Raw genomic sequence first — 24085 nt, 5'->3', positions numbered from 1 at the left:
TTAAACACAACACAACAAGCCACACGAATATACCCATACAGATAAAGGGGTTGGATAGAAGCTTTACAGAATAGACAAATGCAAGCTTCAGCTTACCAAGTTCGTACTAGCTTGACTGATGGTCTTTGGAGTAAACTTTCAGGCAGCAGATTGACCTCTTTCAATGTGTTGGCAAGTCGTACGGGCAGTTCCTTTCGCAAGAAAAGGTATGAGGTCTTTTCACAAGCATTATTGCGTCCTGAAGGGAAAGAGGAAGGTAATTAGTAGTATGCACCACTTCAGGAAATATAGAAAGGGAATTTATAACAATTAAATAAATTGTATAACTAGATATATTCATTTTTAAGCATTTATCAGTTGCCCCTGCTGGATCTACATACAACCGCTTAAAGATGAGCTAAACTGTGGAAGCTGTACTCAAAAAGCAACAGAGGGTCATTACCGACGTACCATGCCTTGTTCTTTGTGGAAGTGCCCATCTTATTAGATCTCAAGTCAGAGAACACAGCAAGAACAGTAATAGCAAAACCAAATCTCACTCCAAATCTTCTGAGACTAGTAGTTAGATGCAGCAGTGCCTGAGATCTCATACTGTAAATATTCATCAATGAAGCTGTAGGCATAGGATTGCCTAGGGTGCTCACATACTAGGCAGTGCGCTGCTATTTTTCATAAGAAAATTCAGACAAAGGGCACATTTTCAAGGTACTGCTAAGCCACAATTAACATTTATAAAAGCCCCATAACAGCATATTGTCACTCTTTTAGTTTAGGTCAATTTTAAATTTAATATCAGAACAAAAATAAAAAAAATAAAAAATGAACACAATGGCTCAAAACTGTTACAATATACAGGTAAACTAGATAAATTTGTCTTGATATTAACCTCCTGGCATTCCCTGCACAGAAGCCCTTAGGCCGTGAGTGAGCAGCATTGTCTATTTCACTATGTTTATACATGGAGATCCATCCAAATAATACATGCAGCATTGATCAGTTAATACAATATTAGCAATTGTAATCCAGACCTATTAATAGTAAATAAAAAATAAATAAAAAATGCAGCATAAATCACAAACTGGTAATCTAAAATGCAAGGGTTGTTTTTATTCATCCACTTTGAAAAGAAAAATGGGGTTCAAGTGGGGAATATATATAATTTACTGTGCATTATTGTCCAAAAGACCACACGGCTATTGATGAAAATGCAAATACGAAAGTAGGAAATGCAATAAAATCCACTTCCCGTTACTTTACAAAATAACCGTAATTTACTTTACATATATAAGTGGGCTCACACAATAAGTCCTATTTTAATAGCTGCCTTGACCATAGTATAAACACTCACCCTAACCTGCACTGCACTTACGCCATTAAATACCCATTGCTTCTAACATTAAATCAATTATCTTGACATTATAGTGGTCCTTGGAATAAAACACTTTTTAAACACAGTTTAAGTATTTACTAAACAAGTCTAATTCTGGCTGGATTTCCACTACTTTGGCAAAATCCACCACTTTTCTTTGGCTAATCATGGGTTTCTTTTTACTGAAATCACTTTAGAGCTTTTCAATGTTTTCTGCTAAAACCTACTTCTATTAGCTCAGATTTTTATGAAGAGGAATGTGCAATCCTCGCTGCTTCCAGGGCAAATCCTCTATGTACCTTAAGGCTTTGTTCACACACGAGATCACAGCGGCTCACAGCAGGAGCCCGGTACATCTCCATTCGTCATTTCAGGTCCGATTTCAGCCCAAATTTTGGGGTGAGTTCAGACCTAAAACAAACCAAAAGATGCACAGGGCTCTTGTGCAATTCTCACTGGAGCCACTGCGGAGATGTGTGAACCGGCTTCATAGAGAGCCAGTCACAATCTCCTGCTATGCGAATTGGATGCGGGGAAACCTTGAAGTGTTCCCATTATAGAAAAAAATTAAGTCAGCAGCTACAAATACTGCAGCTGCTGACTTTTAATAAATGGACACTTACCTGTCCCAGGGTCCAGCGATGCGGGGGATCAAAGCCCCGCTCGTCTCCCCCTCCATTCGGCGGCACCGGCATTGTAACTGTGGGCACCCAGCTGTGGCTTCAAAGCCGGGCACCCGCTGCACATGCGCGAACGGCGCCGTGATTGGCCGCCCAATCATCTGGCACCTGTCAAAGCCCCGCTCATCTCCCCCTCCATTCGGTGGCACCGGCATTGTAACTGTGGGCACCCAGCTGTTGCTTCAAAGCCGGGCACCCGCTGCACATGCGCGAGCGGCGCCGCACGCCGTGATTGGCTACCCAATCATCTGGGACCTGTCACATGTTCCAGATGATTGACAAGAGGGAGGGGGCAGAGCTGAGGAGGAAGTAACGTCAGGAGCCCGGGCACTGAAGGAGGCAGACTACAAGGCACATTAATGCATTTTTTTTTGGTGGTTTTAAGGTGGCCATATGCAACTAATAACCTCACATGATGCAGCAGTGCTGAGAATCACTTGTGGTGGTCAAGCTGTGTAGAGCTTTTTAACAGAGCAAAAAAAATTCTGAAGATTAATTTTATCCCATAAAAATTGGGATTTTTGGACATGCCTTGGATGCCCTTCTATACAAAAAAAGGAAACATTCTATCACTATGCATACCTCACATGGGTCCTAGTAGTAAGAGCTTGCAGATCTGCCTGCCTACGGCCTGCTTAACCAGTTGCCGACCGCCGCACGCCGATGTACGTCGGTACAATGGCACGGGCAGGCATAAGGACATACATGTACGTCCCTTGCCTCCCGCGGGTCGGGGGCCCGATCGGGCCCCCGCCCGGTGCCTGCGGCGGTCGGTATTCGTTCGGGAGCGATCCCGGACGAGGGGACGGCCATTCATTCATGGCCACCCCCTCGCGATCGCTCCCGACGAATAGAAATCCCCGGTGACATCACTTCCTCTCCTGTAATGTAAACACAGGAGAGGAAGTGATGTATTCTCTCCTCCGTGTCGGTATTTTTCGTTCCGACACGGAGGAGAGCGGATCAGTAAGTTGCACCAACACTCACACACACAGTAGAACATGCCAGGCACACTCACACCCCCCCTTTACCCCCCGATCACCCCCCCAATTACCCCTGCCCCCCAGTCACAGTGACACCAATGTCATTTTTTTTTTTTTTTTTTTTTTTTTTGCATTGGTGTCATTTGTGACTGTAATAACTGTTAGGGCAGTTAGAGTTAGCCCCCTTTAGTTCTAATGTACCCCCTAACCCCCCCAATAAAGGTTTAACCCCGTGATCACCCCCCGTCGCCAGTGTCACTAAGGCTGGGTTCACATTGCAGCGGTTTATGAGAACGAATGTGATTCGCACCGCACTGCAGTGCAAATCACATCCGATCTCTGTGCGATTCGAGTTCTGCCATTCGCCGCACCCGCCGCACCCGCCGCAAATTCGCACGGGACCCTTTTTTTGGCCCGCAGCAGAATCGGATCGCATGGGTGTTCACACCATGCGATCCGAGTTTGCAGATCGCACTGCGATATGCGAACTGATCTGGGGGTGTCAGTAACATTTCACTGACACTCCCAGCAGTTCGCATAGGGCAGTGTGAACTGCCGCCGGGAGGCATGCGATGCGGGAACCCGCCGCGGATTCGCGGCGTTTCCGCATCGCTCCAGTGTGAACCCAGCCTAATAAGCGATCATTTTTCTGATCGCCGTATTAGTGTCACAGGTGACGCTAGTTAGGCAGGTAGGTATTTAGGTTCGCCGCAGCTTTTTATAGCGCCAGGGACCCCCATATACTACCGCATAAAGCCCCCTGATTGCCCCCTAGTTAACCCTTTCACCAGTGATCACCATATAACTGTTACAGGTGACGCTGATTGGTTAGTTATTTTTTTATAGTTTCAGGGCACCCGCCATTTATTACCTAGTCTCACTAGTGTACCCCTAAATTTAGGGGTGTCTACTTTCCAAAATGGGGTCATTTGGGGGGGGGTTTGTGCCATCTTGGCATTTTATGGCCTTCAAAACTGTAACGCCCTTAGAAAGCCTGAAGGCGGTGCTTGGTTTTCGGGGCCCCGTACGCGGCTAGGCTCCCAAAAAGTCCCACATATGTGGTATCCCCATACTCAGGAGAAGCAGCAGAATTTATTTTGGGGTGTCATTTCACATATGCCCATGGCATGCGTGAGCAATATATCATTTAGTGACAACTTTGTGAAAAAAAAAAAAAAAAAAGTTTGTAATTTTCCCGCAACTTGTGGCAAAATATAAAATATTCCATGGACTCAACATGCCTCTCAGCAAATAGCTTGGGGTGTCTACTTTCTAAAATGGGGTCATTTGTGGGGGTTTTGTGCCATCTTGGCATTTTATGGCCTTCAAAACTGTAATAGGTAGTGAGGAGTGAAATCAAAAAATTACGCCCTTAGAAAGCCTGAAGGCGGTGCTTGGTTTTCGGGGCCCCGTACGCGGCTAGGCTCCCAAAAAGTCCCACATATGTGGTATCCCCGTACTCAGGAGAAGCAGCAGAATTTATTTTGGGGTGTCATTTCACATATGCCCATGGCATGCATGAGCAATATATCATTTAGTGACAACTTTGTTAAAAAAAAAATAAAAAATAAAAAGTTTGTAATTTTCCCGCAACTTGTGGCAAAATATAAAATATTCCATGAACTCAACATGCCTCTCAGCAAATAGCTTGGGGTGTCTACTTTCTAAAATGGGGTCATTTGTGGGGGTTTTGTGCCATCTTGGCATTTTATGGCCTTCAAAACTGTAATAGGTAGTGAGAAGTGAACTCAAAAATTTACGCCCTTAGAAAGCCTGAAGGCGGTGCTTGGTTTTCGGGGCCCCGTACGCGGCTAGGCTCCCAAAAAGTCCCACATATGTGGTATCCCCATACTCAGGAGAAGCAGCAGAATTTATTTTGGGGTGTCATTTCACATACGCCCATAGCATGTGTGAGCAATATATCATTTAGTGACAACTTTGTGTAAAAAAAAAAAAAAATTTTTTTTTTTGTCATTATTCAATCGCTTGAGGCAAAAAAATAAAATATTCAATGGGCTCAACATGCCTCTTATCAATTTCCTTAGGGGGTCTACTTTCCAAAATGGGGTCATTTGGGGGGGTTTTGTACTGCCCTGCCATTTTAGCACCTCAAGAAATGAGATAGGCAGTCGTAAACTAAAAGCTGCGTAAATTCCAGAAAACGTACCTTAGTTTGTAGATGTGACAACTTTTGCGCAAACCAATAAATATACAATTATTGACTTTTTTTTTACCAAAGACATGTGGCTGAATACATTTTGGCCTAAATGTATGACTAAAATTGAGTTTATTGGATTTTTCTAATAACAAAAAGTAGAAAATATCATTTATATCGTTTATATCGCAAAAAATAAAAATCGCAGAGGCAATCAAATACCATCAAAAGAAAGCTCTATTTGTGGGAAGAAAAGGACGCAAATTTTGTTTGGGTACAACATTGCATGACCGCGCAATTACCAGTTAAAGCAGCGCAGTGCCAAAGTGTAAAAAGACCTCTGGTCATTTACCAGCAAAATGGTCCGGTCTGAAAGTGGTTAATGAACCCATACAAGACCTAGTAGGTACATCAGCTTTTTATAACAAAACTTGTGCATGAGGTGCTGGTGAACATCTACTCTACCTGATGGGATGGTCCACTTATTCATTCTTGGATCACATCTGTGCAAGTATATGGGCAATGCACTGGAGAGTTGGCTTAGGTGTGAACATCTAAAGATTTGTCTGCAGCCTTATATGGCTAATTCTGGTAATGCTTAGGCTACCTATGCCTTAAGCTGGGTAGACAAGGACAAGAAACAAAAATGTACAGATCGCCGTACTAACACATCCGATGTTGGTACGGTGATCTCCCCGCCAAGCTATTGTGTTTTGACAGGGGAACCCCCCCCCCAAAACACAGTTAGCCAATGACTGCGAGTGCTGATTGGATGCTTTTTTTAGAATGCTCGTTTGATAGAACCTGGTTGTGAGATCGGCTTTTGTTGTACGAGGAACTATACACAGCTTCCTGCTTCATGTGTACCCAGCTTAAGCCAATGTGTTGACTAAATTGAAAATTGAAATATTATGACAAGTGGACTTTGTAGGCACCCAAATAAAAAGACCTAAGGAAGTAATAATACTTTTCTTATTTTATTAAAAGTATAAAAGTATAAAAGGAAAATTGAGGTACAGTTATTACAATAACATATAAAGTACAATTGACTAGTAGTATACCCTGTACATATAGAAAATGACATCACATAGTAGCTACACTCATAATCATAGGCCATAAACGGTCCTTAGAACACTGCCTGATGTAGGTATCAAATGAGTTGCGTGTCCAAGTCTAAATCCGGGTATATCAGAATTGTTTTTAATTCAGAGGCTCGACATGTTGCTCGTGGATCACGCTTCCTCAGGAGCAGCAATTTTCATAACAGTAAGAGGCTAATAACGCACAGTAAGTGCAACGCCGCCTGGGCAGTTGCACAGGGTTTTCAGCATGAAAATATATAATAATATAGCCTCAAGAAACAGGGAAAGTTAAACTTCAAAAGGTTTTCATAATAAAAATAGCCGTCAGGGTAGGTAATCCCGTCAGTATCTTATAGGCGAAGAGAGGGATAATAAAAGACCCATCCAGGGATGTAGTGCATTGTCGATAAGAAATATACGTCACCGTACAGCATCAGGTCATCATGGTTCGAGTGAAAACGGCGTTTTAACTCAAACCATAAAATAAGAAAAATATTGTTACTTCCTTAGGTCTTTTTATTTGGGTGCCTACAAAGTCCACTTCTTGCAATATTTCAATTTCTAATTAAGTTATTTTCGGGATGATGGCACCCTAATACTAGTACTTTCATAGTGTCACCATATGCTAAAGTACTTTTCTGAGAATTAAATTATATTTAGTCAATGTGTTGACTAAGTGTTCAAGTGTTCGGGTGGCCTTAGACGAGAAGGGATTTTCCTGAAAACAACAGATGACATATTAGCCTGCTCCTGTTTAGCAAGTACATGCCCTGTTATTTGCCCAGTGTTGACAGCAGCACACATGCTAATAATGATCCTTAAAGCCTCATTTTCTTAGATCCTACTGTTTAGTCTGTTTAGTCCAAAATGTATTTACTTATTAGGAAAACAGGCAGCTTACCCAAACGAATACAATAAAAATACCAAATGAGGATTTTACAGATTGTCCTATAACTTCAGAAAGTAAAAGAGAAAAAAAAAATTGCTCCAGTGTCAGTAGGCATCTCAAATGCCTAAGGCTTGGTTCACACTGCCGTGACTTGAAATCCCAAGTCGCGTGACATGCAAAATCCCATGTTAATTAATGAGAGCTGTCCTAATTAGCACCACTAAAGTCACTCCGACTTTAGAAAAGGTTCCTTAACTAATTCAAGGTGACTTCTATCGGACTTGTGCCCATAGACTTTAATAGAATTTGCCTCCAAGTTGGATCCTCATCTTAATTGATGTGATTTGGATTGACACTACAGGAAGTTTACACAGGCATTCCCTAAAATTGCTTCAAAGTTGCGCCAAAGTCGCACTGTAGCCCGCATGACTTTCAGGTCGAGGCAGTGTGAATCTAAAGTGTGTTATATGTTTCAAGGAAGGCCTACACTGTTTATCACTGATTGTTCTGTATTGCTAAACATTTCCCAGTGATAGCGGCTATATACCAGAACAAATTATTGTTAAATTTATTTATTTATTTAAACCATTTTATTTTTTTGTATAGGTATTGGTGATGTGCTTTGTTTGTATTTCTGTAAGAAAATACCAATAACTTTAAATTCAATAAAATGTATTTGATTTAAAAAAAAAGGAAGGCCTACACTGTTCCTGTTTAAATCTAATTGGCCAAAGTTAACTCACCCAAAAATGCAGACAGGAAAGCTGTTTGGGTAAAGGCAGACATTTCTGCTGGTGGTACATTTCTCTGGAAGCCTAAACTTCCTCAATATAGCACCCAATGCTCTCTCTCTCTATGCATATACTAACATTTTTGGGAGTTGGTACCATATTCTTCAATACTACGCAGGAGCCAATGATAGGCATCTGCTTGACACTATGTAAAAAACTACAGCAGGTTGTATACCCCGTTGCATACCTGCACATCAAAAAAAAAAAAAAAACCCTGCAAGGCAAAGGCATAATGAGCTAGTATGTACCGCATACTAGCTCATTATGAAATACTTACCTTAGATTGAAGCCCCCGTATCACAGCCCAGTCCACTCCATGGGAGCTGACATCTTGCCCTTGGTGTTTCTTCCAGGTTCGCGGCTCCGGCACTGTGAGTGGCCGAAGCCACGTTGACGTCACTCCTGCGCATGCCTGCGGGAGTCTTCTTCCCAGCAAGGTCCAGCAGTGTCTGCTGGACCTTCTGCTGAGCATTCAGAGCCCATGCGTCACCGACGTCAGCAGCTGCATGCAAAAGTAATAACTCTTAAACCGTACAAATTTAGGAGATATTAATTTTACCTACCTATGTGGTATAAAAATAAAAAAAAAAGTTAAACTTTTTTCATCATTATAAAAATTTAAAGTTACACCCAAGCACATAAAATCCCCCCCCCCCAATAAAAAATCGAGGCCTCCCCACCCCCACATATACGCACGTACAAACGTAAAAACACACACATTAGGGAGACTACGCTTGAAAACTTTGATACATGTTACATATCGCCACGTACACTGGAATGAGAGCAATAATTCTAGCACCAGACCTCCTTTGTAAAGGCTAAGTAAAGCTTTGTTAAAAAAAACTAAAAACTGGCTCCTAACTTTTTTAGCTTGCTCCTAGATTGAAAGCAAATTTTTCACGTCTTGTCTTTGTACATATTTATAATATCTTTAAGAAACATATAGATTACGTACAGATACATACTGCATACATATACTGTGTTCTATGCATGCATATATTGGATATGTTGTCTGTTTAGATGCAAATAGTGTCTACCAAACTTCTCCAAAAGACAATTTTGTAAGGCAGCTGCTATCAGCAACTGTGGTTGATCTAAGACATATCAGGATATCCCTTAATGCCAAATGTTTTACCCAGAATGCCCAGCAGAGAAGCACTTTACGATCAGTGTGATAGCACCTTTCTGCCCTTCCAGTGATTGCCAGTCCCTTTCTATTATATTAACAATACAACTAGCCAACAAATACTATATTACATCGCCACTTACATTAGAAGCGGTCTCTGACCAGTACACAGCCCCGTAACACTAAATGAAACACCAGTGCAGCCAATTTCTTTATGACCTGTAATTTCTTAAAAGCTTTTACTTTCTATTCATTGAAATCTGAAAGAACAGAGATTTTTCTTTCCTTCCCCACCATAAATTGCCATGTACAATATGTGGTTAATTAACATCCCAGCTGCGGAGGGCCTGCAAGACAAGGTTACAATCATTTTATAAATCTCTCTAATCAGCCCTGTTCTATTTTCTGGCCATTTTATCCCAAATGCTATCCCTGAAAGGTATTTTTACAGTACATGTGGCAGCAAACCTTTTACAGAAATGTTTAACCTTCATATACAGAGAAACAACACAGTCTTCAGCCGTCTTCTAAAACAGCACATTCATTTGACACCATTTGTAAACTGCTGAGTAACGCTGCAAAACTGCATCCTTGGGTTAAAAAAAAAAAAAGGAAAAAGAAAAAGGTAATTTGTAAAAGTTTATACAGGAACAGTGGAGATGTAACAGAACTCAGAGATGTATTCTATGTGCTTTCGCTTGTCTCTGTTTTCTTTTTTCAGTTTAGGGCTGGCCATACATTATACAATTTTCTTGCAGATATACCAAAACCACCAGTTTTGTATGTAAGCATGGAAAGCCCTTGCACTACATAGCTGAAGGTAGATCTAAAGAAAATTGAATGAGAAAATGTATGGCCAGCCTTAAATTTATTTGCTTTTGGCTTTCTTTCGTATTCATACAGTAAACTTTGATGCATCATATCAATGTAAATGTATTCATGTATAAAAAAAATATATATATAAATCTATATATAAATATATACTAAATATAATATATAATATAATATATACATAGTGCTGCTGCAAACTGACAAATAATACATAAATCCAATAATATGTATTGTCAGATTGCAGCAGCGCTATCAATTTTTTTTTAGATATTCATTCATTGTTGTTTTGTGATAACGTCCTGGTGATAGCAGCAGCTAGATTTATTGCGCATGGGTTATGTCACACAGTTTCTGCATTTATTGGTACTTTTATGTTCACACACCACTAGGTGGCAGCGTACAACTACCACATATCCCAATGTAAATGCATTATGAGGTCTTTTCCCTGTACAATATCAACATACAGAGAGGAGGCGGTCACCAAAAGCATCAGCGGTCCAGTGCTGTGGTTTGCTGTGTCCCCATGTACAGAAGAGGGTGTTATGCCCCATACACACGGTCGGATTTTCCGACGGAAAATGTGCGATCGGATCATGTTGTCGGAAAATCCGATTGTGTGTGGGCTCCATCTAACTTTTTCCGTTGGATTTTCCAACGCACAAAAGTTTGAAAGCAGGATCTAAAATTTTCCGACAACAAAATCTGATCATTTAAATTACGATTGTGTGTAGACAATTCCGATGGACAAAGTGCCACGCATGCTCAGAATAGACTAAGAGGCGAAAGCTATTGGCTACTGGCCTCTTTGTAGTCCCGTCGTACGTTATACGTCATCTCGTTCTGAACGATTGGATTTTCCAACAACCTTGTGCGACCGTGTGTATGCAAGACAGGTTTGAGCCAACATCCGTCGGAAAAAAACAATGGATATTGTTGTCGGAGTGTCCGACTGTCTGTATGGGGCATTGGACTACGTTCACACTAACCTGCATGGTAATATGTAGCTTTTTTACTGTACAGGCTAGTGCATGCAGTGCCAGGTCAGCTAGGGCGCAGTTAACAGTGCTTTGAAAAAGTATTTATACCCCTTGAAATTTTCCACATCTTGTCATATTACAACCAAAAACATAAATGTATTTTATGTGATAGAACAACACAAACTGGCACATAACTGTGAAGTGGAAGAAAATGATAAATGTTTTTCAAAATGTTTTACAAATAAATATGTGAAAAGTGTGGCGAGCATTTGTATTCCGCTCCCTTTACTCTGATACCCCTAACTAAAATCTAGTGGAACCAATTGCCTTCAAGTCACCTAATTAGTAAATAGAGTCCACCTGTGTGTAATTTAATCTCAGTATCAATACAGCTGTTCTGTAAAGCCCTCTGAGGTTTGTTAGATAATCTTTGTGAACAAACGGCATCATAAAGGCCAAGGAACACAACAGACAGGTTAAGTTTTAAGCAGGATTAGGTTTAAATATCACAAACTTTGAAAATCTCACAGAGCACTGTTCAATCCATCATCCGAAAATGAAGAGTATGGCACAACTGCATACCTACCAAGACATGGCTGGCCATCTAAACTGACAGGCCGGGCAAGGAGAGCATTCATCAGAGAAGCAGCCAAGAGGCCCATAGTAACTCTGGAGGAGCTGCAGAGATCCACAGCTCAGGTGGGAGAATATGTTCACAGGACAACTATTAGTCCTGTACTCCACAAATCTGGTCCTTATGAAAGAGTGACAAGAAGAAAGCGATTATTGAAAGAAAGCCATAAGTCCCATTTGCAGTTAGCGAGAAGCCATGTGGGGGACACGGCAAACATGTGTAAGAATGTGCTCTGGTCAGATGAGGCCAAAATTGAACCTTTTGGCCTAAAAGCAAAATGCTATGTGTGGCGGAAAACCAACACTGCACATCACCCTGAACCCCCCCCCCCCCCGAAACATGGTGGTCGCAGCATCATGTTGAGGGGATGCTTTTCTTTAGCAGGGACAGGGAAGCTGATCAAAGTTGATGGGAACATGGATGGATCCAAATACAGGCAATCTATCTTACAAGACCTGTTATTCTGTGTACACACGACCGGACTTTTCGACGGACTAGGTCCGACATTCTTCCAGACGGACTTTCGGCGGACTTTCTGAATAAACGGACTTGGACACACACAATCACACTAAAGTCTAACGGATTTGAACGTGATGACGTACGACCCAATTAGAAAAAGGAAGTTCATAGCCAGTAGCCAATCGCTGCCCTAGCGTCAGTTTTTTGTCTGTCGGACTAGCTTACACGCGAACGGATTTCTCGGTCTACATGTTCTATTTCTAAAGTCCGCCGGATTTTTGGCAAGCAAAGGTCTGATGGAGTCCACACACGATCGAATTGTCCGACGGACTCGTTCCGTCGAACCTTTGCTGTCAAAAAGTCTGGTCGTGTGTACACGGCATTAGAGTCTTCAAAAGACTTGAGACTGGGGAAGAGGTTTATATTCCATCAGGACAACAACCCTAAACATACAACCAGAACTAGGAATAGTTTACTTTAGAGCAAAGCATATTTATGTGTTAGAATGGCCCAGTCAAAGTTCAGACCTAAATCCAATTGAGAATCTGTGGCAAGACTTGAAAATTACTGTTCAGACGCTCTCCATCCAATCTGAAAGAGCTTGAGCTATTTTGAAAAGAAGAATGGGCAAAAATGTCACTCTCCAGATGTGCAAATCTGGTAGAGACATCCCCAAAAAGACTTGCAGCTGTAATTGCAGCAAAAGGCGGTTCTACAAAGTATTGACTCAGGGGGGAAGAATACAAATGCACGCCACACTTTTCAAATATTTATGTGTAAAAAAAATTGAAAACCATTTATCATTTTCCTTCTATTTCACAATTATGTGCCACTTTGTGTTGGTCTATCACATAAAATTCCAATAAAATACATTTACGTTTTTGGTTGTAACATGACAAAATTTGGAAAATTTCAAGGGATATGAATACTTTTTCAAGGCACTGTATGTGCATTTTAGCACATCTCACTGTTTTTTCTTTTTTTTTCAACTTTATCTGAAGTGTCTTATAGTAACACTATACAAGTCACTCATTCATACAAGTCACTCATTCATTCAACACTTCATTTATGTCACTGTATATCTGTGTGATGACATGCAGTGGCATTTGGTGCAGTGAAGAAAAATGCAGACAAGCTGCATTTTTCCACACTCCGTGTTACACCAGCATTGCAGTGTGAATATTGCACATAAAACACTATTGTTTTCTAGGTGTCCTAGCAGATACCTGCGTTTATATAGTGCAGAAAAACATAGGTTACCGCAAATAGTGCAAAACAGCTCCAACTGTGTAAAAAAAAAAAAAACAGCTGCTTATTTGTGTTATGGTGGTCATACATGGAATGATTTTTAACCACTTTCAGACCGGACCAATTTGCTGGTCAAAGACCAGACCACTTTTTGCGATTCGGCACTGCGTCGCTTTAACTGACAATTGCGCGGTCGTGCGACGTGGCTCCCAAACAAAATTGACGTCCTTTTTTTTCCACAAATAGAGCTTTCTTTTGGTGGTATTTGATCACCTCTGCGTTTTTAATTTTTTGCGCTATAAACAAAAATAGAGCGACAATTTTGAAAAAAACGCATTATTTTTTACTTTTTGTTATAATAAATATCCCCCAAAAATATATAAAAAAACATTTTTTTCCCTCAATTTAGGCCGATACGTATTCTTCTACATATTTTTGGTAAAAAAAATCGCAATAAGCGATTATTGATTGGTTTGCGCAAAAGTTATAGCGTTTACAAAATAGGGATAGTTTTATAGCATTTTTATTAATAATTTTTTATTATTTTTTTTTTTACTAGTAATGGCGGCGATCTGCGATTTTTATTGTGACTGCGACATTGTCGGGGACCCATCGGACATTTTTGACACATTTTTGGGACCATTGTCATTTATACAGTAATCACTGCTATATAAATGCAGTGATTCCTGTGTAAATGACACTGGCAGTGAAAGGGTTAACCTGTGGGTGGCAGTGTAGGGGTTAAGTGTTCCTAGGGGTGTGTTACTAACTGTGGGGGGGTTGGGCTTTCATTTAGTGTACACTGATCTCTGCTCCAATCACATGGAGCAGAGATCAGCGTCACTAGTTGCTAGGCAGAATGGGAAAATGTTGTTTATACAGCATTTCCTCCATTCGGCGGTTCCGTGAGACGATCGCGGGGATGCCCGCGGCGATCGAGTCCGCGGGTCCCGCGACCGGACTCACGGGGGTCCCGACCAGCGCGGGAGCGCGCCGCAGGCGGCGCGCTCCCGATGGCACGGCGGCAACGAATATTGGACGTACATGTACGCCAATATGCCTGTCCGTGCCATTCTGTCGACGTACATCGTCGTGCGCTGGTCGGGAAGTGGTTAAAGGACACAGCAGCAATTCAGACCTAGGACAAGCATTATAATGCCCTGTACATGCAGTTGGACATTCCAACGACAAAATCCGTCAGGTTTTTTTCCAACGGATTTTGGCCCAATCTTTTGAAAAACCTATTTTTTTGAAAAAACTATTTTCTAATCAATGATGGGAGAATTGTGTGAGAAATATAATCGAAGAAAAGAAAATTCCCAAAAAGGAAAGAAGATTCCCAGCCACGAAAATGATTTTCTATAGCAACATGAGGTGAAATTGAAGGCTTGGTTGGTCGAATTTCAAAATCAACGGTGGCACCATTGGATCACAAAACGCCCCAAATTTCTGATTTTCCAAAGAAAATTTGTTTGGAATTCAACCCATGTATGATCGAATGCATAACACACGTATTGCTTGTCAGTTTTAAAGCCCAACTCCAAGAATTTTAAACAGTTCACCCTTGTTAACAATGGAAATGGGGAAAGCTTTTACCATTAAGGTGGAGACTTCCAGTGGGTAAACTGGCAGTGCCACCTCATTTATTCCTCTACTGGCAAGGTGTCCCCAGCAGCAGAATCACCATTGTGACCTAGCCCTAGGAGCATGCAATTTCCGTGTTCTATACCTCTGATTGTATATATCTCTGGTAACTTATCACTATAACGCTGGTTATCATTGCTAATATATGATCCTAGTGGGTATTACACTTCTGGCGTGCTTTAAAGAGGAAGTAAACCCTGATGGGTTTACTTCCTCTTTGATTCCCTGCAAAGGTAAAGCATAATGGACTACTATGTATCGCATGGTAGTCCATTATGTGTCACTTACCTGACACAGGAGCCAGCGACGTCACCGCTGTCCCCTGTAATCCGTAGCATCCATCTTCTTGGTGGGTCTCGCTGCTCCCGCGCTGTCATTCGTCGGAGCCACAATGACGTGCCGTCACTCGCGGCATATCGCCGTTAACTGCGCCGCACTCAGTGCACCTGTGCGCCGTAGACAGCGGTGCCTGTCTTTCATCAAATATCTCCTAAACCTTGTAGGTTTGGGAGATAGTTCTTGGATCTACAGGTAAGCCTAAATCTAGGCTTACCTGTAGGTCAGAGTGGTTTGTAAGGGTTTACAACCACTTTAAATAAACATTTCTTTGTTAACAAGGAGGAACACAAGAAAGCCCAATATGTTGTCATTCACAGAAAAAAAAATGTTAGTGTCATAAACTTGTTTAACCACTTTCAGGCCGCCACATGCCGATATACGTCCTAACTTTGAAGAGGGGTATCTTTGTTATGGCAGCAGCTAGCTGTTAGCCCTTGTACACACGGTCGGACATTCCGATAACAAATTTTGTCCGAAACTGGTGTTGCATACACATGGTCGGACAAAGTTGTCGGAACATCCGATCGTTCGGAACGTGATGGCGTTCATTCGTTACGGCAGCACTACATTCAGGCTAGTAGCCAATAGCTTTGGTCTCGTAATTTGATCTGAGCATGCGTGGCACTTTGTCCGATCAGAATTCTCTACAAACGATCAGAAAAAGTCAGATCGGGTCATGTTCTCGGAAAATGTTATATCCAGCTCTCAAACTTTGTTGGTCAGACATTCCGACGGAAACAGTCCAATGGAGCCCACACACGATCAGATTATCTGACAACACGGTCCAATCTGACGTTTTCCATCGGATTTTCCGGCCGTGTGTACAAGGGCTAATGGAAATAAAAGCGACACCATTTTTTTTTTTTTTTAAGAACAGGGTAAAAATAAAAAAATAAAAGGTAAAATATATAAGAAAAAAACAATTTTAATGCCCCCGTCCTGCCAAGCTCACATGCAGAAGCGAACACATACGTGAGTAGCACCCGCATATGAAAACAGTGTTCAAACCACACATGTGAGGTATTGCCGCGATCAGTAGAGTGATAATTCTAGCCCTAGACCTCCTCTGTAACTCAAAACATGCAACCTGTAGAATTATTTAACCGTCGCCTATGGATATTTATAAGGGTAAATGTTTGTCGCCATTCCACGAGTGGGCACAACTTTGAAGCGTGACATGTTGGGTATCAATTTACTTGGCGTCACATTATCTTTCACAATATAAAAAAAATTTGGCTAACTTTACTGTTGTCTTATTTTTTAATTAAAAAAAGTGTATTTTTTTCCCCAAAAAAGTGCGCTACGGTGTGACAGAAAGTATTGCAGAAAGTATTGCAAAGACTGTCATTTTATTCTCTAGGGTGTTAGATAAAAAAATTTATAATGTTTGGGGGTTCTAAGTAATTTGCTAGCAAAAAAAAATTGTTAGCTTGTAAACAAAAAATCTCAGAAAGAGCTTGGTCCTTAAGTGGTTAAACACACAAAATAATTTCTGCATTTGATTGTGCTATCTAAACCGACATTTTACATTGTAACTATATTAAACAAGACTCTAATCATAGACTAAAAAAAGTGGAGGTGTTGGCTTGAAGACGCATTTTTATTGGCTGCCTTTATTGGCTGCCTTCCCTACTAACATTACATAACAGGAGAGGCTGCTCTTCAGTAAAGACCATTTGAAGCATACTAACTTTCAGATTCCAAGTCACGTTCCACTCTTTACATGGTGCCTTCTGCATTATACTACCATTATGCTACTATGCATTAGCTTGACTAATAAATATAATACTTGCAAACTATTATAACATTAAACAAATCAATAATAAAAAAAAAAAATCCACAAACCAGTACAAAAAACACATCAATGGGGAATGCAATGTAGCATTTACAACACTTTTCTTGTGGTTGGGTCCCTTTAAAATGACACGTGCCTAAAGCTGGGCAAAGATTGTTTTTTGTTGTTTGTTTTGTTTTTTATCACACCGTTGCAGACCCGTAGGAGCGAAATCATGTGATTTCGCGCACAGGAGCCGCCAGTATATATAAGGGGTTAATTCAGGAAAGCCTTCGGACAGTTTTGTTACTAGTTCCAAAAATGTGGGCAAGATTCAAGTCATTCTAAATTCTGCCACTATTAAAATTTGTCACCTATGGCTGTGAGAATTTAACCATTTCAATACTGGGCACTTTTGCCCCTTCCTGCCCAGGACAATTTTCAGCTTTCAGCACTGTCACACTTTGAATGACAATTGCACGGTCATGCTACACTGTACGCAAAACAATTTTTTGGGTTTTATTTAAATAAATACAGTGCCATCATCCACATACTGAAATAGAAGTTTAAGTTGGCAGCAATTAAGACCAACTCTGAGTTGGCGTAAATAGAGACCATAGCTGCTGGGGGGTACTGTCAGATAGTATAATCCGACACTGCCAGAAGTGCCATATTCCTATTTACTTTTCAGGGCTTATAAATGAAAGAATAAATAGGCCATCGATGTAATGACCGGCTGATCACAAAGCAATTTTGTTGGTTTTACTAGTAATATAATCTACCACTGAACTCAATTATACTTTGTTAAATTTTAATATGATACTCCTGTACAAATGTTAGTATTATTGTACAATTGTTATATCTAAGATCCAATAAAAGCTTATTGTTTAAAAAAACAGATAAAAACCCAGTAATCATGTATTATTCTTGAGGTTTTAATAAAAGTATTTAAAACGAAAAAAATCTGAACTGGTGACAAGGCCACTTTTACGCACCTTTCAAAACAAGGCCAGGAAATAAGAACATTCACCAGCACCGTGACAAAACCACTGACCTAATATGATCTTTAGCCAGTCATTAATCCATCTGCAGGACTCTGACTAACAACTCACTATGCAAACAAATTAGGCAAGATTGTAAACATGAGGCTGAATAGGTTGTAATAAAAAGAGCAACAAACAAGGATCCTGAACAATAACATGGCTGTTTAGTAATAATGGTGTAATAATTAAACAATTTTTAAGTTGCAAATGGACTTGACGTGCAAACACCTGGAGCAGCCATTCTAAACCAGGGTTCCTCATGAGGTTGCTAGAGAGGTCCTTGAGCTGTAGCTGACTGACCTCTCTTTTGATGGTGCCTGCATAGTTCTACAGTCAACACCACTTGGAAGAGCCAGTGGAATGACACCAACTAATACTTAATACTAGTAAACATGGGCCGAATAATGGCCAGTATCAGCCAGTTCAACAGAAACTGGCCGAAATTTGGCATGTGCGTACATCAGCCTGTCCAGCTGGCTTCTGTCAAACGGGCATCCTAGAAAACCAGCATCAGATTAGCGATGGCAGCCAATGGAGACAGGGGAGGTCACCCTGTCAGAACACATTAGCTTAGTGGGGAGTTTGCTGTAGTAACATTGCATAGTTAGTACAGCGAGCTCCTCCCAACTTTGCTGGGTTGAACAAAAAAAACTGATAGTGTGTACCAGGCTTAAGGATGGCATTCTGACCACCGCTGTATGGCGGGCATTCTCCCCACTGACAACACAAGGTGCATTTTTCCCATGGACCTCCGATATATTTTTTGCAGGGGTTCCTCTAGACCTGATAATTATTTCAAGGGTTCTTCTGGGGTAAAAAGGTTGAAAAAGGCTGGCCTAGCTCTACCTGCATTTGGATGACAGCCCTGGGTTAGGTAAATATTTTACACTTAAGGTTTGCTTAAAAGCACCAATTGTGGCATATACCATATTTTTCACTGCATAAGATGCACTTTTTTCCTCCCCAGAAATGGAGGGAAATGTATGTGCGTCTTTTTATGAAGTGAATATTGACCGCCCCGCCCCCCCCCCGGTCGCCCTTGTTGCCGCTGTGTAACAATACCGGGCCAGCCATGGTCCGAGCCACAGCAGCATGCATGATGATCATATATACTGGCCTGGGTAGAAGCCAGCCCTGGAAGCTTTGCAGCAGGTGAGTAGGCCCAATGCGCAGAGGCGCGCGGCATGCCCATGCAATGTCATTATGTGTTACTCCGCGCACTGTGCCTGCTAACCTGCTGCTGCAAACCTAATAGTATACCCGCATAGGTCGCTGCCTCCCTCCGAGTCCCTTGCCTCGGCAAACAGTGCAAGTCCAGAACGGGAAAAAGGGAAGAGGAGAGGAGTCAGAGGACACAACAGCAAGTCACAACAGGTACCAGCCCAGCCACCCACTGCAGGGACCAGGTGCTAGCCCAGCCACATATTTTTTTTGTTCTTGTTTTCCTCCTCTAAAACCTAGGTGCATCTTATGGAGCGAAAAATACAATAAATATAGTAGTAACTCTGTGACACAAAAAAAAAAACAGTATGTGGAAATCTGTTGGTTTGACTTAAAGCGGATGTAAACTCAATGTCATCCTTTCTAAACTACTGCCATAGGGGTTATCTATAAGGATATACATGCCTCCTGCATGTATCTTTACCTATCAAATGTCTCCCCTCTGTCTGTTATGAGACCCGAAAAACTGCAGATTCTTTGGGTGGGCCTGTTGTCTGGAGCTTGGTGGGTGGTGTCGTGATGTCAGTAGACTCCCTGCCCACATCTACACTCCCCTTGTCAACATGCATTGTCTCCTGTGTATTTCTTACACTGAACTTCTGCTATAATCTCTAACATCCAGTGAAAAGACAGGAAAGTAACCACATGAATTCAGCATGCCCAATTATGCTGAGGTGTGGAACAGCCAATCCTTGCAGAGCAGCAGAAGAAAGGAGTGGCAGAGAATTAAAAAATAATGCATGTCTCTTAGGGTAGTGCACGAGATATGTAAATCACCTGTCACTCACAGGAAGGGGGAGGATTTGACAACATTGTCAGAGCTAGTAGATAACTATAAACATTGTAACGTTTCCTTCGTAGATCAAAGGGATGAACTTCTGTGTGTAAACAAGGAAGTTTAACCACTTAGGCTGGGTTCACACTGCTGCGGGGGGAGATCCGGATTTGATTCGCACCGCAAATCACATCCGATCTCCGTAGCGATGCGAGTTCAGCCATACAGATAGTATGGCTGAATTCGCATCGCTCCCGCAGCAAACTCGCACGGGACCCTTTTTTTGGTCCGCAGCAGAATCGGATCGCATGGGTGTTCACACCATGCGATCCGATTCCTGTGCGAGTGTGCAGATCGCACTGCGATATGCGGACGGATTTGGGGGTGTCATTAACATATCATTGACACTCCCAGCCGTCCGCATAGGGCAGTGTGAACTGCCGGCGGGAGGTATGCGATGCGGGAAAACGCCGCGGATTCGCGGCGTTCCCGCATCGCTATAGTGTGAACCTAGCCTAAAAGTCTAAACCTTTTTCTGACACTTGTTTCTTTCAAAGTTAAAATAAGTATTTTTTGCTGGAAAATTACTTGGAACCCCCAAACATTTTATATATATATATATATATTTATATATATATATATAGAAAGGCCAGTATGGTGGCCTGAAATTATGGGAGGAGCCCGGTGGAGTATATAACCAGCCCGTTCGCCTGTCTTCCTCGTCGGTTCCGGTGCGCGATATCTGATACGTCAGACATCAAGGGCCGACTATCCAGACCAGATGCAGTGAGCCTGTTCGTGAGTTCCCGCGTTATTCGTTCCGTCTTGACAACTCGTCTTCCCGTACATCAGCGTCCGTGGGTTTCGCCGTCGGAGTGTCGTCGTACCCATCGAATTTGTCGTTTCACGTTGGGCCGGCTGTCGCAGGTTTGGCTTCGGCACCCCCTTTTCAATTATGTATTTCGATGTACCATCAACATTCCCTGTACTCTCGACCCGCTCGCTTCTTTTAAATCGAATGTTTTACTGTGGCCCTCGTACGCATGTCACTATTTTCTATTTTCGATGTAGTCGTTATCACTTTTCGACACGTTCGATTACGCCACGTCAGGCGGTTCATTCGCAGGTACGGCATTCGAAACCATTCGTCTGCACGAGCATTTCTATTAGTATCGGTCGAATCGTTCGACTCACAGCCGACTGCTTGTTACGACAAGGCAAGCAGTCCACACGTTTTGCTTTGTCTGCTCCAGTTCGAATATATGTCTCTTCATTCATGCAGTTATGTTATGTATCTTATTTTATCTCATGTCAAATCATTTCACTCCCAGTCATTTCTACCGTTTCAAATCATTTCTGTCACTAGTCGCGCTCCGGCGCGAATCTTGTCGCACCTCTGGTGCACCGATTCGCTTTGAAGTGCCCCAGGGTTCGGCCTCATTTCTGTACATGCTCCAGAGACTGAATCACTCGCAGGTTCACGCACTGATTCTCGTCTCTGTCATGGCATACCATTTCTGTCACTTATTACGCTCCAAATTCGAATCCTGTCGCATTCCTCTATGCACCGATTCGTCCTGGTGTGCCCAGCGGCTACGCCTCATTTCGGTACATGCTCCAGAGACGGATTCTTTGTAACCTACAGTCCAGTCGTTGAATCCTGTCTCTGTCATGGGACATCATTTCTGTCACTTATTACACTCCAATTCAAATCCTGTCGCATTTTTTATGCACCGATTCGTTCTGGTGTGCCCAGCTGCTACGCCTCATTTCAGTACATGCTCCAGAGACGGCTTCTTTATTGCTACCATCAGTCCAGTCGTTGAATCTTGTCTCTGTCATGGGATATCATTTCTGTCACTTATTACGCTCCGATTCGAATCCTGTTGCGTTTATTTATGCTCCGATTCGTCCCGGTGTGCCCAGCTGCTACGCCTCATTTCAGTACATGCTCCAGAGACGGATTCTTTGTTGTAAACCATCAGTCCAGTCGTTGAATCTTGTCTCTGTCATGGCATATCATTTCTGTCACTTATTACGCGCCAATTCGAATCCTGTCGCATTCCTTATGCACCGTTTCGTTCTGGTGTGCCCAGCTGCTACGCCTCATTTCAGTACATGCTCCAAAGACAGGATTCATCTGTTTGGTTCAAAGGCTCGTCCTCTGATTCTTGTCTTTGTCATGGGTTTTTCATTTCATTTCACCTATCACGTTCCGGTACGAATAGTCACATCGGTGTACCAAATTCGTCTCGGCGTGCCCCAGGAATGGCCTCATTTCAGTACATGCTCCAGAATCCGTTTCGTGCTCGGTCGCAAGTTGTGGCATGGCGATCCGGATCTCTGTCATGGCAGGTTCTCTCATTTCACTGTCACATACCGCTTCCCGGCTTGGGTCCAGTTGATTCTTCAATGTTTGGATGCCTGCCGGGGGGCCTTGCTCCTCGGCCTCATTTCATTATAGATTGCCTTCAAAAGGGAAACACAGCTTCGTTTAGGCGTGTCTCGCTGTTTTCTCCACATACAAGCGCAGACTTCGTGCAATCGTTGCAAACACACATCCAAGCGTAGACTTCTTGCAATCGTTGCAAGCACGCATCCAGACATAGACTTCTCGCAATCGTTACAAGCACGCATTCGTGCATAGATCTCTCGCACTTATTACTAGCACGCATTCGAGCATAGACCTCTTGCAATCGTTGCAAGCACGCATTCGGGCATAGACCTCTTGCAATCGCTGCAAGCACGCATTCGAGCATAGACCTCTCGCGGTCATTACAAGCACGCATTCGAGCATAGACCTCTTGCTATCGTTGCAAGCACGCAGTCGAGCATAGACCTTTTGCATTCATTACAAGCACGCACTCGGGCATAGACCTCTTGCAATCGCTGCAAGCACGCATTCGAGCATAGACCTCTCGCGGTCATTACAAGCACGCATTCGAGCATAGACCTCTCGCAATCGTTACAAGCACGCATTCGTGCATAGATCTCTCGCACTTATTACTAGCACGCATTCGAGCATAGACCTCTTGCAATCGTTGCAAGCACGCATTCGGGCATAGACCTCTTGCAATCGCTGCAAGCACGCATTCGAGCATAGACCTCTCGCGGTCATTACAAGCACGCATTCGAGCATAGACCTCTTGCTATCGTTGCAAGCACGCAGTCGAGCATAGACCTTTTGCATTCATTACAAGCACGCACTCGGGCATAGACCTCTTGCAATCGCTGCAAGCACGCATTCGAGCATAGACCTCTCGCGGTCATTACAAGCACGCATTCGAGCATAGACCTCTTGCAATCGTTGCAAGCACGCATTCGAGCACAGACCTTTTTGCATTCATTACAAGCACGCATTCGGGCATAGACCTCTTGCAATCGCTGCAAGCACGCATTCGAGCATAGACCTCTCGCGGTCATTACAATTACGCATTCGAGCTTAGACCTCTTACACTCATTACAAGCATGCATTCTAGCATAGACCTCTTGCAATCGTTGCATGCAGGCATTCGAGCATAGACCTCTGGCGATCATTGCAAGCACGCATTCGAGCATAGACCTCTTGCACCCATTACAAGCACGCATTCGAGCATAGTTCTCTTGCAATCATGGCAAGCACGCATTTGAGCATAGACCTCTTGCAATCGTTGCAAGCAGGTGTCCAGGCACAACTTGTTGCAATCATTGCTGGCAGGCACTTCTGGCTTGCTCAATAGATTGCTTTAGGGAAGACCTGGATACCTTCCTAAATGTACGTTGTATTACGGGGTACTTATATTTATAGGTGTAGTTGATCCAGGGAAAAATCCGATTGCCTCTCGAGGGGTCAGGAAGGAATTTTCCCCGGCTGTAGCAAATTGGCCTATGCTCTGTTGGGGGTTTTTTGCCTTCCTCTGGATCAGCTGCGGGCGTAGAATTGGGTGTCGGGTTGTGTGATACCTTATTTATTTTGATTTGGTTGGACCGGATGGACTTCTGTCTTTTCCGGCCTGGCTACCCATGAAGCCTACCATAATTCCTTGCAGTCGTTGCAGGCACAAGTCCTGGCACAACTCCTTGCAT

At 42.6% G+C, this 24085-nt stretch overlaps 1 protein-coding gene across 1 annotated transcript in view; it reads right to left on the bottom strand.

The window, feature by feature from the left end:
• The window catches only part of PDK3 (pyruvate dehydrogenase kinase 3), a 137664-nt gene that overhangs the window by 60840 nt on the left and 52739 nt on the right, over positions 1 to 24085 (bottom strand). The window contains exon 2 of the mRNA XM_077480768.1: positions 97 to 238. Coding sequence (XP_077336894.1) covers positions 97 to 238 — 142 coding nt within the window. The remainder of the gene's footprint in view (positions 1 to 96; positions 239 to 24085) is intronic.

This window comes from Lithobates pipiens, unplaced genomic scaffold, assembly GCF_037356315.1.
Source record: "Lithobates pipiens isolate NorthernLeopardFrog02 unplaced genomic scaffold, aLitPip1_a1.2 Scaffold_16, whole genome shotgun sequence".
In the NCBI taxonomy this organism is placed as follows: domain Eukaryota; kingdom Metazoa; phylum Chordata; class Amphibia; order Anura; family Ranidae; genus Lithobates; species Lithobates pipiens.
Note: the sequence above shows the minus strand (reverse complement) of the source record. Positions and strands in the feature narration are given on the sequence as shown.